The 16,540-nt window shown below is 41.5% G+C and overlaps 1 protein-coding gene across 1 annotated transcript; it reads left to right on the forward strand.

The window, feature by feature from the left end:
- The first annotated feature begins 910 nt into the window (after positions 1-910).
- On the forward strand, positions 911-10,266 carry bzw1a (basic leucine zipper and W2 domains 1a). The gene is made up of 12 exons (XM_085399456.1): positions 911-1,051; positions 3,430-3,503; positions 3,603-3,779; positions 3,866-3,960; positions 4,056-4,121; positions 5,540-5,675; positions 5,923-6,032; positions 6,122-6,292; positions 6,485-6,631; positions 7,578-7,716; positions 8,068-8,190; positions 9,625-10,266. The coding sequence occupies exons 2-12, from the start codon at positions 3,440-3,442 to the stop codon at positions 9,654-9,656; spliced, it is 1,260 nt and encodes a 419-aa protein (XP_085255582.1). The 5' UTR covers positions 911-1,051; positions 3,430-3,439; the 3' UTR covers positions 9,657-10,266.
- Positions 10,267-16,540: the final 6,274 nt, after the last annotated feature.

Genomic DNA, 16,540 nt, shown 5'->3' on the forward strand with positions numbered 1-16,540 from the left:
GTGTGTTTGGGTCTGTGAGCTATTTTCACTGTTTACCAAAAGGAAATTAGTTTCTTTTTTTATTTTAGCCACAGAATACTTCCCTTTGGGTGATTTTCCATGAAGAACAAATCGACTAACACATTTTCAGAGACTTCAAGCCTTATGCATTTATATCACACAGGTGGTGTTCATGCCATAAAGGTATGGAGGTACTTTTTCCCTTCACTCTGTCCTCTCCCTGCGTGGCCTGCTGTTCGTTTGTGCTCCAGCATCCCGGCACATTTTACCCTATGTGTAGTAAGTGAAAAAATTGGAACTTTCTACCAGTTAGGTTTTTTAATCTATTATCTAATTATTTCGGCATAGCATGAATGGCCATGTGGGAGATCGTTATCAGTAAACATAAAGCTTATGAAACATAAAACTTTACACCTTCGTTCATGTTTTCCAGTGCTGTTAATTAGGTCCCAAATTGGAGTCTGATGGGCCGATTTTGGCCCTTAGGTCTTATGTTTGACATCTCTGCTATACAGGGATAAAGTGCAAGAAATGCATATCCAGACTGTTTATGTTGTATAGACTGACATAAATCTGCTCCTAATCAAGTTCATTTATATTTTTTCAAGATAAACATGTTTTTTTTTCACTCACATCTGTTATTCAGTTACATTTTATCACAAAAAATAAGCAGCATTTCATATTTGAAATATGAACCATGTATGTGGTAAACATCTGTTATGTATTTTTACATACATTGTTATTGATGCACTGATTTAATAACACAATAACTTAACACTGGCTGAGTAACAAAAACAGGAAGACCACGCAAGGGTTAGCTACATAAATATACTGTAATGTATTTCAAAACAAACAAACAAAGAAAAAGCTTTCTGTATCAGTAAATTAAACGTTTTTGTTCAAAGGAAATCCCCTTTAAAAAGCGCATGCGCAGCGGGCGGAGCCTGCGGAAGTCCTGACGGGAAGGTCTTTTTGTTTGGGCCGCTCAGATACTCGACACTTTGCTTCCATTCCTCGGCTTCACAACCGTTTTTTATCTGCATTAATTTCGGTGAGTACTCTCATTTTCCGGCTCCTCGCCTCGGTTCCCACGCCGCCCTCTCCTTGCGTGTACTGATGTGGCCTGTTTGAAGGCAGGAAATTTTGCTTTTTGGGTTTTGTTCGGCCTGGGAATGTTGCCATCATGGGCGCCGCCGGAGGGCGAATTTTAACTTAGCATTAGCTCCATTACAGAGCAGATTGCGGCTCTGCTTTGTTGTTGTTATGGATGGGGTTTTTTTTTCATGACAGCTCGACAGGTGGTTGTGTTTTATAGTCGATGAGGTGCTGATGCGGTGAATTTTCTTGCGTGCGTGAGCCGAGGCTGAACGGTAATCAAACGTGGTTAGCGTGCTAGCGGGCCCGGCTACCTTGCTCGGCGCATGGCGAGGCCTCGAGTTAGCCTGTGCTAATCCACAGTTAGCCAGCTGCTCAGAAAATCCCTCATTGCTCGCGAGCGGAAAGCTATCCGTGGGAAATATCCGTGGAACGTGCTCGCGTTGAGGTCACACCTGTGTACTGTGATTGAATTAAGCAGTGTCGTGCTGATACATCTGGTTATTTCCACCTCCCAGCATCCACCTTTATAGCCCCGCAGATTGTCTTTTGTCTGCCGAGTACTCCTTCACCTTTGTGTGAGTAGCTAGTCAAAGCCCGGGGGGAGGAAAAGCAGCCGTGCTGGATTTAATTTACTTTGAACTAAATCTGTATTATGTCAGGCTGTTTTTAATAGATTAAGGAGGCTTTCCTTGGAGTAAGATAAATGAAGTCAGAACAGCTAAAACTAAACAACTGCATGCTCGCGGATAGTGGTTAACTACACTGCCATTTAAAACTGATAAATGCGCATCTCTTAGAGTTAAATACTTTCTAACGTTCTCTGTGTTTGTGAAGGCAGTGGTTACAGATATACACGTTACTTGGTTTAATCTTAAGAGGCACGTGAACGTCTCAGTTACAGCAAAATAACTTACACAGTGAGTTTCCTTGACATTAATCCAGCTGTTGACGGACCCTGAGCCTGGATAGAAGAGAGTTTGGGATTTAGGAGGGAAATGAAGCCATCACTGCAAAGAAAAGGGGTGTCATGGGTTTAAATACTCAAACATGTATACACTCTTTGGTAGAAATGGAGGGGGGAAATTGGACATGAAAGGGAAAAGCGTCAAGAAATATCAGCCCCTTGGCTGTTATCTGTTAATAAGATGACATTTACTGCCCTGTTTTGTCAGCTGATGGGACTAAATGTTGAGCTGAAGTCTTGGAAGCTGGTCTTTTTTTCCCTTCCCTAATTTGCACTCTTTTTTCTACTTATCTCTATCAACTCAGTTTGACTGATTCCCACACAGTGAAGGAACATTTCAGCCAGTGTAGTACTGCAGTTTCTCTCAGGGATGTACAGATGCTGCTGGCTGAAATGTCCCAGAATTATTATTATTATTATTATTATTCTAAACCAGTGGGTTATTAGTGTGTAAAGGCTACTGTGTGTTTGTGGCTCAAAAAAAGATCAAAACTGGGTGTTATTCATCGTTACTGTTATCACCGTGTTGCTTTTTCAACACTGATCCATGAATTAAAGGAACAATGTGGTTACTTTTATCATTGTCTGGAAGTAAGACATGGTTAACAAGCATGATTTGTGGCCTTTGTGGTTTGTTGCTGAAGAACTCAGACTTTAAAACATTTAAGTAAATTAAAATGAAGAAATTGTTGCTTCACTACTAGGTTTGTTTTTCTTTTTTTGCTGAGTGTGCACTTTTTTTGTTTTGACTGCTATAGCAAGGGAACATTTCGTCCTGTGATAACACTTTGGTTACTTTCACAATGAACCTCATCGCGGGCAAAGAGTCGGGCCTTTTCATTGTTTGTACCTTTTAAGGGTTTTTACACCCTGTTAAAATGAAAGGGGGAATGTGTTTTAGTTAAATAGGAACTAATGCATTTCCAAAAATACCATTTTGATAATAATTTAACTCCATGAGCCTTCCTGTATGACTCGCAGCGTCCTTCAAATATTCATGATTACTTTTGAAATTTATCCTCTCTTTAAAGTGAGAGAAATAAAAGCCTGACTGAAACTGAACAGGTTTTAAGTTAAAACTAAACTGAAAAGAATAAGCCAACTCTGGAAACTCCCAGAGAGTAAACTGATTGAAAACAAACTGAAACTAAGTTCTTACAATAAAAACTTTTCATCTCCGGTCGGTGCCACCAGCTTTTTGAATTACCAGCAGACTCTAAAGTCATTCTACACAGCCCATTGTTACAGGACGTGTGGATAACCCGGCTTACGCCCAGGTGCTGGGAGGAGAAAACATAATTACAGGGCCCGTTGATGAGTTGCCTGTGCAGCTAAACATTAACTCTGTGTGTTCTCGTCTCTTTCAGGGTGTCTTTTATGAATAATCAAAAGCAGCAAAAGCCAACGCTAACAGGCCAGCGTTTCAAAACGAGGAAAAGAGGTGAGTGCTGATTCCTGGATCCACTGATCCCCAGCCCTGCTGTTCCACACTCTGCTTTCATTTCTGAATCAACGTTTGTGTGTCGTTGTCTTCCCACAGATGAAAAGGAGAGATTTGACCCTACTCAGTTTCAAGAAAGTATCGTACAAGGCTTGAATCAAACTGGCACTGATTTGGAAGCGGTCGCAAAGTTCCTCGATGCCTCTGGCGCCAAGCTTGACTACCGCCGCTATGCAGAGACACTCTTTGACATCCTGGTGGCTGGCGGGATGCTGGGTGAGTTGCGACATGTTTTGTCGTCACTCGTGTGCAGAAATGTGTGTAATACATGTATATATTTACCTTTTTATGTGTGTCTGCAGCCCCAGGAGGGACTCTCTCTGATGACATGACCCGCACAGAGTACTGCCTCTTCACGGCACAAGAAGACCTGGAGACAATGCAAGCATATGCTCAGGTCGGTCCCTGTTAATGAATGCGTTTTAAAAATGAAGCACGCGTGACAAGCAGGTAATGCTCACAGGCCGTTTCTTCTCTTTGACTCATAAACAGGTTTTTAACAAGCTGATCAGGCGTTACAAGTACCTGGAGAAGGGTTTCGAAGAGGAGATCAAGAAGGTGAGCAATAACTGGATCCTGATAAGGGGATAAGTTCAAACTGGGCTTAGCTGGTTGGAACGGTTTGAGGCAGAGGCTGCCAGCTGTTGATTGCAGTTCCCTTCGTTTGTTTTCAAGATAACAAACTTTTTTCCCCCAAAGCAAGGCACTATGCAGCAGACGAAGTACATAATGTACTGTAGATGTTTTAAAAGTTTCTGAATTTCTTAATCTAAAAATAAAATTTCATTGGTGTTAAAAGTTTTAATTGCGGACTTTTGAGTTTCCCACAAGCTGACTAAACAAGACTAAAGTCAAAATTGATTAACTGATATTTTTCATGCTCTTATTTTGAAGGCTGAGCCTCTGCTACCCCTGTTCTTTTAATGTGCTCCAACTTTAGAGCAGTCTGTTCGCTGCTGTTGCGGCCCTTGTAGTTGGTCAGCTCTCATGAACCTCTGTTCCTGTGGTTGGACAAACTCCCAGCTGCACCATCTTGGATGCTAGCAGTTTCAGCAGCCATGATCTTTGAAAGTACAACTGCAGCACCAGATCATACCTTTAAGTGGTCGGGCTGTTTGAGGTGTTTTTGACTGCCAGTAATTGGGGGGTTGGGCCTTGATTATACTTTGTCTGCTCGTGTCTGAGTGACATCCACAAGCCTGAATTTGCGTTGCAGTGCACCACTTCAAAGAGCTGAAATGGGAACGACTGCTTGGCTGTCGGGTCTGTCAGTGTAGTCAAGGACTTTGTGCCGCTGGATCATTATGTGGTGCTTATTTTATGCTTGTAAGCACAGTACTAGGAAGCGTAGGATGGGTGTGTGACACCATACATGGAGTTTAAGTCCTGCTGTAGAAAACTGGTGCCATAAGCACAAAGACTGCAGTCAAAGATGGAGCTGATGTCCACTGATGGGATAAGAAATTAATTGCTGCATGGTGTGCGTTGTTTTCTTTCACACCACAGGAGGTGCTTTTTCTTCACGTGCCCTTACATTTCCGCAAATGCGAGCAGCTCTGTGGGAAACGACCCACCTGTTGCTGGGGATAAGTTGGGCCTTTTTATCGCAACTCTTGAACGGTTTGCACAATTGATAAAATCTAATGGGATTTGGAAACAACTGTGCACTTTTCAATGATGTTAAGGGCATTGCAGTGATCCCAGGCGTGGTGTCACAGCAGCCCCATGAAGTTACACTAGTTTATTGCTGATACAAACATTTTAAAACTCTTGACCGTCCACAGAAGCTCAAAATACAAACTTTTAATGTGTGGTAACCCTGGATTTGATTTGCTTAAAAGGTTATTCTCAACATGTCTGGAAAGAAATTTCTTTAGTGGAAGGGAGTTTTAACATCTCTAGGGATGTAAGTATGCCCACAGTTTTTGTTTTTCAAGCTTAAACATGCATTAAACTTGTCTGCGTTCTCTTTGTAGTTACTGCTGTTTCTAAAGGGGTTTACGGAGTCTGAGCGCAACAAGCTCGCCATGCTGACCGGCATCCTGCTGGCCAACGGCAGCATATCAGCCTCCATCCTGAACAGTCTCTTCAACGAGAACCTCGTCAAAGAAGGTAAGGACAAACGTCTTAAGTCTGGGTTTGCAGAGATGCATGGCTCAGAAACGGTCAGAAAGCTGGTCGGGTATCAGTGACAGCAGCAGTTTGGTGGTTTCGTCCTGCAACACTGACACTTTCTGTGGTTCTTGTGTGCAACAGCTTCCCTGGGAAGCTTAACATTAATTAGGGCAGTCAAATTAATTTAAAAAAGGAGTTGGTTTTGTGTTCAGAAGAAGCTCTGACCTGTGTCATCTCTGTCCAGGTGTTTCTGCAGCCTTCGCTGTCAAGCTGTTCAAGTCATGGATCAACGAGAAGGACATCAACTCTGTTGCTGGCAGTCTTCGCAAAGTTGGCATGGACAACAGGCTGATGGTAAGCAAAAACACAAGTCAGGGGCCACGTGTCGACCCATTCCTGCTGCCAGTGTCTCACTGGTGTGTGAACATCCTTCTCCTCCTCAGGAACTCTTTCCGGCCAACAAACGGAGCTGCGAGCATTTTTCGAAGTACTTCACCGACGCCGGGCTGAAGGAGCTGTCTGACTTCGCCCGCAACCAGCAATCCATCGGCGCCCGCAAGGAGCTGCAGAAGGAGCTCCAGGAGCAGATGTCCCGAGGTGACCCTCTGAAGGAGGTGAGGCCACAGGCTGACTTATTTAAATGCCTAATTTATCATAAAAGATATACACTGAGCTCTGAACAACAGGTTTTTAACACTTCTGTTTTTGCGCCACTCAGTTTCTCTGAATGAAAAAGCACAGAAACAGATGTGTGCTTCATTAGTGACTGACGTGTGTGATTAACCTCGCTGCCTTCCCTCCTTCAGATTATCGCCTTCACTAGGGAGGAGATGAAGAAGGCCAACCTCTCTGAGCAGGCCATGATCAGCATCATCTGGACTAGTGTGATGAGCTCCGTGGAATGGAACAAGAAGGAAGAGCTCGTGACCGAACAAGCCATCAAACACTTGAAGGTACGCAGCAGGGCCGAGGAGCACAGCTGTGGTTAAAGCGCTTAAAGGGATTAATTCATCATTATTAATTAATGAACCTGTGCAGGAAACGCGACTCTACGGCTGAAGGCTTATCCCGCAACCACAGCTATGTCTTACGTCAAAGTAAAAGCCTTGGAATATTTGAATTGAACAGGATTTTCAAGTTGGTGGCAGATTTGCAAAATAAAAGCCTCCCGTTTAGTTCATTGTGCCTCTAGTCCAGCAGTAGCAACAATCTCACTGCAATAAATCCCCAAATTACAGCGTCTATTTATTATTGCCAGTAAATGTTCTCTTTTCAAGTGTCTAAACATCCTCAAACCCATGAACTTCAAGACTAATGAAGACTTTATTATGGGGCTAACACATGTGGGGGTGCAAAACACCTCAATAGCATCACCTACAAAACTAACCTGTGAAATTTGATTCATTTTGTCCATCTTGGGATGTTACACATGTATCTCAGTGGAAACATGCCCTAAACCCCATTTTGGAAGGCTGGCATTTTAAAGTCAAGAGGCAGGTTTTGTAGTATTTATTGGGTCTATGGCGCCACCTACAGTATTTCAATAAAGGAGCCCCAGCACTTGATTTTAATCTGCTTGCATGAAATTCAGTGGCCTCGTGTAATATCCCAAGTTGAAAAGGCATCTTTGTGCCTTCTAAACCCAACAGGAAGTCTACAAGTATCTTGGTTGCTATTGAAACTCAGAGTTAGATGGATAAATGTGATTGGTCTGTTTGACCGACCTGAAAACTTTTAAGGAAGAAAATCACAAAGCTGCATGAGAAGCTGTTAAAGCTCGTGTACATCAATCAATCTGTCCCAGACTGTTGGTTGGTGAAAGGAAACGGCTCCACGTGTACCACAGTATTGCTCCCTGCAGCTTTACATGCTCTAATTTAGCGGCTTCTTTCTCCACAGCAATACAGCCCTCTGCTGAAAGCCTTCACCTCCCAGGGTCTGTCTGAGCTCAGCCTGCTGCTGAAGATCCAGGAGTACTGCTACGACAACATCCACTTCATGAAGGCCTTTCAGAAGATCGTGGTGCTCCTCTATAAAGGTTGGTGCTACAGCAGGAGGAAAAAGCTTGGCTGTGACAGCTTGTCTTGTCGTCTTTTAGGTTTATGAAAGGTCATTTTTCCCATTTCCTGACTTTAAAAAGCTGTTTCTTGAATGTGCTTGGTGTCTTTTTTTTTTTTTTTTTTGCTACCCAAACACTAGAAAGTCTGGCTTGGCACAGCTTCAGCTTTGATTGGTCTTAGATTTCCCCCAGAAGTCCAGATTGTTTTTAATAGAGAAACTCTCACCAAGCATCAGTAAATTGTTTCTTTGAATCTTTACAAAGGTTTCAGGCTCTCCTGGTGGAAGTTTAATGTGCCCGCCCTCCTCACAGTCCTGTTTTCTCTTTCAGCGGATGTATTGAGTGAAGAGGCCATACTGAAGTGGTACACTGAAGCCCACCTTGCCAAGGGGAAGAGCGTTTTCCTCGAGCAGATGAAAAAATTTGTGGAGTGGCTGAAGAATGCTGAGGAAGGTAAAGATGGAGAAATAACCTGCACTTCCTGGGTTTTGTGTGTTTTGAGGAGCTGTGTTCAGAGCTGATGGCATATGCTCAAAACCTGAAAGGCCACTAAAAGGTTAAAGGAGCTCTGCATTGAACAGGCCAGTTAGACATGCACCTGTCACGTTGTATGATTAAAGGCATGTATAGACATGTACCTGAGTGTATTTATGACAACGAAGGAGTCTATATATGAATTTGCTAAAGCTTTGTTTTAGCTTGTTAGCTGACTCAATCACAGGTCAATATGAAATGCTTGAGATGTTTTACAGTCACATGACTACTACCCACATGGTAATTGATGCTGGCATGTCAGGTAACAGAGCTCGATCGGTCCACAACTGGTTGAAGCACCACAAATGCTCTGTGGTGTGGCCATGTAATGGGAAGTCGAGCACCAGCTGTGGCTACAACCGTAGCTTGCCTCCACCAGTGTGAGTGAGAGAATGAATGAATAGTGGCATTGAAAAGCGCGATATAATAATTATTATAATAATCTGGCTGGCCATCTGTGCTAGTGTATCAGGATGTTTGTTATAAAACTCGAAGCTGTAGCTTTAGCCAAAGTATAATGCAAAATGCCTCTATAAATGGCCCTAGAGTAAGTGGCAATCTTGCAAACGACAATCACCAGGGAAAATGTTCATTTCCAAACGAGCTGTTGTTTGGCGAAATTGATCACAAGAGGGGGCTGAACCAAAAACCTGGTTACAAGTACTTTGCTTGGAAGATGCAAACTATTCCTGAGTGGCAGGGAAACTTGAAATAAGTCCAAAAAAGTTCCTCTAAAGTCATCGGTTGCTTCTTTTTTGCAATATATTTGCAGAGTTGAGGTACAAGTTCAATTTCTCCAATTCTGGCTTATGTCAAAAGTTTCACACCCACTTGGCGAGTGGTTTGCAAGTATTTTGTCTCAGTTGCTCCTAGTTTGCAGGTTTTGTCTGTGCAATTGAGACAAATTGTCACCAATCAAGGGGTTTCCATGCAGCCTTTTTGTTACTGATTTTTACCCAGCACTAACAAACTGGCCAGAATAAAAGTTTCTCTAGTGACTGATGGTTGCCAGGCGTCACAAACAGTCTCTAATCCTGGGAGAGTGAGTATTTTTCTTGTTTGAAATCCTCTGAAACCAGATCAGCGTTTAGTCCTGATGTATTCACTGGAGCAAAGGATGACTGCATGTTGTTTGGTTTTTAGTGGCGAGTTCTTCACATGCACAGGGTGCTGGAGGCAACCAGGTAGTTGGGAAAGGTCTCAGTCTTTAAATGACTGTACAGTCATGAGAAAAAGGAGGTCTTAAATACTTTAAAGACAATCACAATCAAATCATCGTTTTACTCATTCACAAGATGTTGTAAAGTGATCAGCGTCTTGACTGATTCGTCCTCTTGTGTTTTCTCTCGGCAGAGTCGGAATCGGAGGAAGAGGAGGCGGACTAAAACCTCAATTGCCAGACGAGCTTTGTTTTTCTTTTGTTTTTCTTTTAAAAAGTAGGAGCAGGAGCAGTAGAATGTCTTTGCCCTTTTCCCTCCTTCTACATCCTGTTACGGTTTATTTATCCACAAATGCAAACAATCCTCCACCACTACCAAACGCTTAGTTTGTCCAAATAAAACGGGTCCTTAACTCGCAGTATGGAGGGCAGTGGGAGCAGAAAATGACAAATTCTCCCCTTCTCTTCCCTTCTTTGGTCATTTTGATGTAATTTGGATTATGAAAACGTGTTTGATTTTCAGTGGCTGCTGCTCATAAGTCTGAGGTTCATCTTCATGCGACTACAGCCAAAGTCTTTTCTTTCTCCCCCTCTTTATTTTTTCTTTTTAAAATTGACTCGGCTCATTGTTTTGGCTCCTGTTCGGTCTTAAACTTCGCCTTCTTGACTTTTTGGGTAAACTTGTACTGCCTGTCGAGGTCACTCCGGTCAGTTTGTCAGAAGACACGCCCCCCTGTAAAATGCCTCGCCAGCTAACGATTATTATTGGTTTCTACTTTCTTTAATCTGATAAGCCGATTTGACTTTTTTATGAAATAAAGATTATTGAAACTGTTCTTCCTGTGCTTTGTTTTCATTTTACTTCAGTAATTGTAACTTTGGTCTCTAGGACTATGAAGCTACAAATGGTGAACCATGACAGGTCGCTAGGGACAACTGTGACCACCTAGGGAACGCAAACTAGAATTTGGAATAAAGTTTAAAGCATTTCACGCTTTAAAGGGGTTGCTGACCAGTCTATAGACATGTCTGAGGCTTAACTGTGCAAAGAAAGCACATTCTGATCTTAAGTGGGCCAAAGGGGTGAGATTCCTGTTTCAATGTAAATAAGTTTACACATTTAATTTTAAAACTGGGAAATGTTAATAAAATTAGTTGAAAATGCACCAGAGTTGGCCATGAGCTAATTTTCAGCTGTAGTCCCAGTTTGGGTCTTGAAAGAACACTAGAATCAGAACGCATCAATTTTATATAAGGAGAAGGGACATACTGGCTAAAGTAAAACTTAGCTCAGTACTGACATTATCATTCAACAGTCTTCAGTTTTCATTGAAAATGTGTTCTGATCTTTGAAACTAATGGGTGTGATCTTCCACTGTTGCACAGCCTTTACAGAAAATGCATTAAGACCAGACATCCTTTAAAGGAATAATACAGCCCTCTCTATTCAAATGTGTAATTTGGTCTCTTTTTATCCTGGTGGTAATGAACTAAATCAATGAGGAGCTATATTGTTTCATTGATTTAATTAAAGATGCAAATTCATGTATTTGATAAATGCACTAAACTCATGATATGGGTTTTTAATGCATCTATTATATGAAGAGTAAAGGAACTGAGCTGAACAAAATAATACTAAAATAATATGGAGGACAAAATGTATGTAACTTAAGCTGTATGAACGTATTTCATATATATTTAAGTTGTCAATATTAAACTATATTACAAATCTTTTTTTTTTTTTTTATTTGGGACTTAAAGTTTAAGAGTTGATATCTAAACATTTGACTCAGAACATCCTGATTTTGGTTTTTCCACTTGATTTGGTAAAAGATGCACGCTGTCTTAGATGCATTTAAATGAAAAGGAGAATGATTCAGACGTAACGCTTGTTTAGCAGCAGTTTCACTATTACATCATCTGCATACACATATTAGCTCCAGAGCAAGCAGATGGAAACTCATTAATATACAAAGAAAACAAGAGGACCTAGGATTGAACCTTGAGGAACACCTGTGGGTACGCACTTAAATATGGTTGAAGTTATTTTTTGAGCTCCTGAACCATATACAGTTTGCTGAAATACACAGAGGAAAAATTACCATTATCTGTTTTGGAGAACAATATACAGTGTCATAACAGTTTCAAATGCTTTTACCTTTTCTGTAAAAATGATCAAAGAATGGAATGATTGGCTTGAAGACTAAACTCCATTTTTGGTGTTAAAAAGTACAATCGCTGTTTAAATAAGTGAAACTGATCAGCTATCAGTTTTTCAGCTACTTAGATAATTAGCAGAATCCTACGGAGCCCCCCAGGGGACATGGGAGAAAAAAAAATTAAGACGGACTTTTGCGAGATCTCGCAATACTTTGGCGAGATCTCGCCAAAGTATTGCGAGCGCTCGCAATAAGTATTGCGAGATCTCGCAAAAGATCCCGCTCCTTTTTGATAGCGTTTCAGTTGAAGGGTGCGGTGCTACGGTACGGGGCTCCATACGGTGCGGACATGGAGGAGGATTTAGAACATTTCTTGCGGTCAAGAGAGGTCCCACACGACGACATCATGCACATGCAACAAGACAAAGTACGTATAAACAACAAAGCATTAAACACCGCGGTTCAAAAGGCGAGTAACTTGTTGAAAAACCGAGGTCGTATATGCAGGCCTTTAATGTTAATTCTTGTAAATATGTTCAGGTTCATTAAACATAACTCGTTAAGTGCACATATGTTTTGAAATTTCAAATCGTGTCCAAATTCATGGGCTGCATCCTCCCGAGGACTCGGGCTTCGTGGTCTACGTGGGCCGGGTTCTCAGAACGGCTGGGGAAATTGGACGGTCTAGCCTTCTGATTAGCGTCACCGCTGTCTCGGTGGAGTGTAATAAGCTCGTCCGTCTGCTCCTTTCTATCTAAAATATAAGACGACACTGGAGTAAATTCTCGACCATCTCGCACTTCTGTTTAATCAGTTTTCTGTGTGACGTTGATTAAGCGCTGTAAAACCAATGTGGAACCCACCCGGGGGATTAATAAAGTTTTATTTTATCGAATTTAATCTAATAACTTTAATCTCAGCCAAACCGTTTTACTCACGAACAAATGAAACACTGAAAAAAGCCAAACATTAACATTTTTAGGTTGTCTAAGTGTTTTATATATTAAGTTTAGCCTGAGTAGCTAAAGTCCGCGGTGATCTGAAAATAATATGCCGCGAGTTGTGCCGTTCTTGGCGGCTTTAGTGACCCTTGAGCTCTCGGCTACCTATCGAGCTGGTGGGTAACAGACATCAAGGAAAACGTCGAAGCACTTTTGCAAATATGCGATATCTTGATAAACCGAGAAGATATTTCAAGTTTATACACCCACGTTCTCCCCTGAAATGTGTTTAAAAAAATTTTGTGACCCAGAAAGATTAATAACGGTCATTTTAAAACTTATTAACGGCCGCCATTACCGGAAACTGGAGTTTGGCTGGGCCGCACTTTGAATTCTGGGATATGGGCCACGAAGCACACACCGGACCCATCCTTCAAATTCGGTGAAAAGTGAATGTAATTCTTTGTATTACACCCCCTGGCATATGTTAATTTTGTTCTGGTTGTATACATGTTCTGTATACTGTTTCTTAATAAAGTTCAATAATTAAAAAAAAAAATAGGTGAAAAGGAGGACGCATTTGTCTGCTGCATTCGGAGGAGTTTACGAATTTAAAATAGAATCTTTGTAGAGATTGCCAGAATTGTTGTACATTTCTGTGCAAATGTAGCCAAGTACAGGATAGGGTAGGGGAAATTAAAGTAAGATGGAGAGAATGGGCCAATAGCTAGATTCGCAGGAGGGATAAAGGGAGTTGCGTGGAGAAGAATGACTGGAGCCACAGGTAAAGTTGCTATGAATTGTATTAAACTATTTAGCAACAATTTAACAGCATTTTATGAACAGGAATGAAAACATAAAATAAAATACAGTGACAGCAATAATAATAACAGTCAGAATCCTATCTGAGCTCAGATATGTCAGTCTTGCCGGCTTAATAGTCAGTGTTCAGTCAAGTCAAATCCAACAGGTCAAAAGTTTGTGATTGGTGCGATTTCGTCCTACCGCACTGTTGCAATTGTTCGTGAGAGAAGAGCAACCTGCCCTTCTGGGCCAACTCAGAATGGCTGTGGTTCGGTTCGGTTCAAAGGGAAAGGCTCGCCATCTTCCTCGTCAGGAAGAGATCCAGGTCTCACGATCCCATAAAAAAACCTAGCCTGTAAACAACAGGACTATTACTAATTCAGTTCACACTCTAATGATATACATGGCCATATGTAAATAATGTAAGTGCTATAACAAAACAAGCACAAAACATTAATTCTAATTTCTAACTATAGTCTATACAGTGCATCTTAATCATGAATGCAATCTTTAAATCACAATCAGCTTATTCTATCGTCAAGGTGCACATTTCTATCAGAAATCAGAAATAAACCATAAACTATGGTAGATTATTTTTTTACAGTATTGCCCTTTAACTGAATTACAGGAGCATTGCTTTACACTGCATAGCAATGAAGCAATATATTATTTACACTCAATGTACAGAATAAAATTACCAAAAGAATATACAAAAACCCACAGGCTGTAGTTTTACAGTATGTGGTAACGTATCAGCACAGTAAGAATACACACTGACATCTATCCAGTGCCGCTCGAGCATCAAATGTAACAAAATAAAGTAGATTCATGACCTTTAAGATCAACATTAACTTATTCCATCATCTAATTTTAGTGCATTTAATATTCAACAAGTAATACTAGAACATCATCAGCACACAAGCTGAGTGCTCAAAATGGCTGAACTCAGTGAGAAACCCCGTGTGTTCTCCCACAGTGAAAACGTGGTCAGCTACAGCTATGAGCATTAGGCTAGTTAGCTTTTCAATTAGCCTGATTCGCCCAGTCCCAGTTTAACTCACCAGCACACTTCTAATGTTCAACTCTCAGAGAGGATCTTGTTCAACTCTCAGAGAGGATCTTGTCCACTTCATCCGCTCCCGCGCAGATCTACAACATTGAAATCGGGCCATTATATTCCCTGTTAACTTCTTGTTAGCTTTTTAGCTTCAAGGTTAGCTTAACAGCTTCTGACTCACCGCGATGGTTTCAAGGTCCGAAATGTTCACAATAAATCAGGTCCGTTTCTCCAAGGTCCATGCAGATCTCCGGTATGGATATTTGCTCAGTTTATCAAGTTAATAGTTATTTTCCAGTGAAAAGCTTGGCGGTGAAAATCAGTGATGGTCTCGTGCACCTCCGTCTCTCTCTGTGTCTGAGCAGGTGACGGTACAGAGCAGGGGAAGGCGGGGCTTGTTCCTTCCTAACCAGTAGGGGTGTTAAATATACTCTTTGGGTTTTATTCTTATATTTATAGTATTTATCTTTTATTATTGATTTATTTTTGATCAACTCAGTGATTAACAGAGTAATGATAAATCCCAATTAACAATAACATGTTGTAGTGCATTACTGAGTCGTGTAAACTCACTGGGTTACATCCTCCCCTCTTAAATCTCATGCACGTCCCCGTGCATGGCTCTGGTGGAATAGGTAACATCATGAGCAAGGGAGTCGATGAAAGCTTTGTTCAATCCTTGAAAGAGTGATTTAACCACTGTTACTAGTGGGTTACCTAGCTGAGGATAAGTGAGTCTTTGGGATGGTTGGCGAATTCTTTCAGATCTTCTGATCTGTGTTTCTGTTTGCAAGGTTTCAGGTTCATCATCGTTTTCAACTTGTCTTTCAGGTGAAAGTTGATGAGTTGAGTTCTCTGACAACGGTGAATCTGACAAACTGGTCGACAAAACATTTTTGTCTTTTCGAGTGTCTGTTTCAGACTCACTTGGTGTGTTATTTTGTAGGCTTGTGTCACTTTCACTTGGTGATACGTTTGCTTCACTTTCACGTTCTGTCTGAGGTAGGTCTGTTTCACGGTCCATTTCAGGTAAGTTGGTGTCAGTTGAACTTCCAATTTCGCCTTCAGGTAAGTATGTTTCAGTTTCGTTCTCAGTTTCCTTTTCAGGTAAGTCTGTCATGTCCGGTAATGTGTTAGGTTGTTCGTTATCATTTACAGGATCTTTGTTTTGTTTGAATCCTTGGGTTGGCGGTATGGCGCATACTTGGTAAAAATGTCTGTTTTTCACTTGTGGAGGTTCAGGGTAAGAAAACTCATCTTCCTCTTCCTCAAGTGTTTGGTCGGAGTCAACTTCCAAAGCTGAACTTTGTCTTGTGCGTGGTCTGTTAGTTTTTGTGACTCGCTCGGGTTCATGCTCTGTTGGTGAGAGAAATCCACAGGGAAGTAACAGATCTCTGTGGAGCGTTCTGTTGGGTCCATCTCCGTTTTCTGGTTTTACAGTGTATACTGGTAAGTTTTCCATTTGTTTGGTAACAATATACACTGTTTGCTCCCATTTGTCCGCTAATTTGTGCTTCTCTCTCAGGCGGAGATTTCGAACCAAGACTCTGTCTCCCACATGTAGTGTGGATTCACGGATGATTTTGTCAAACCGTTTCTTGTTTTTGTCTGCTACTTTCTGGGAGTTTTTGATGGCTATTTCGTAGCTCTGTTCGAGGTAGCTTTTCAACTGCTTGACGTATTGAGAGTGAGTCAACTGTGGCTTGTTTGGCTGTGGCAGGCCAAAGGCAATATCAATGGGCAAGCGAGGCTGTCTACCAAACATTAACTCATAAGGAGAATAGCCTGTTACATCATTTTTTGTACAGTTATAAGCGTGAGTAAGTGGTTTTACGAAGTCACGCCAGTGATGTTTCTCGGTGTCTTTCAAGGTACCAAGCATACTGAGTAATGTGCGATTGTATCGCTCAACAGGGTTGCCACGAGGATGATAAGGACTTGTTCGGACTTTGCGGATACCGAGCAGAGAGCACAGTTCTTTGATTGTACGCGATTCAAAGTCTCTCCCTTGGTCGCTATGAAGTCGCTCTGGAAAGCCATAATGAACTAAGAAGTTCTCCCATAAGTTCTTTGCAACGGTGGTGGCTTTCTGGTCTTTGGTTGGAATGGACACAGCATACTTTGTAAAATGATCCGTGATCACTAGGAC

The sequence above is a fragment of the Rhamphochromis longiceps genome, linkage group LG23 (assembly GCF_057381845.1).
Source record: "Rhamphochromis longiceps isolate RC_006_pf linkage group LG23, R_longiceps_female_GT1.1, whole genome shotgun sequence".
Taxonomy (NCBI): domain Eukaryota; kingdom Metazoa; phylum Chordata; class Actinopteri; order Cichliformes; family Cichlidae; genus Rhamphochromis; species Rhamphochromis longiceps.

Excerpts from the sequence above, each read along its gene's own strand:
- bzw1a (XM_085399456.1), top strand. The coding sequence starts at position 3,440 with ATGAATAATCAAAAGCAGCAAAAGCCAACGCTAACAGGCCAGCGTTTC. Across the intron at positions 3,780-3,865 it reads GGTGGCTGGCGGGATGCTGG|CCCCAGGAGGGACTCTCTCT; the intron begins GTGAGTTGCGAC and ends GTGTGTCTGCAG. Across the intron at positions 6,632-7,577 it reads AAGCCATCAAACACTTGAAG|CAATACAGCCCTCTGCTGAA; the intron begins GTACGCAGCAGG and ends CTTTCTCCACAG.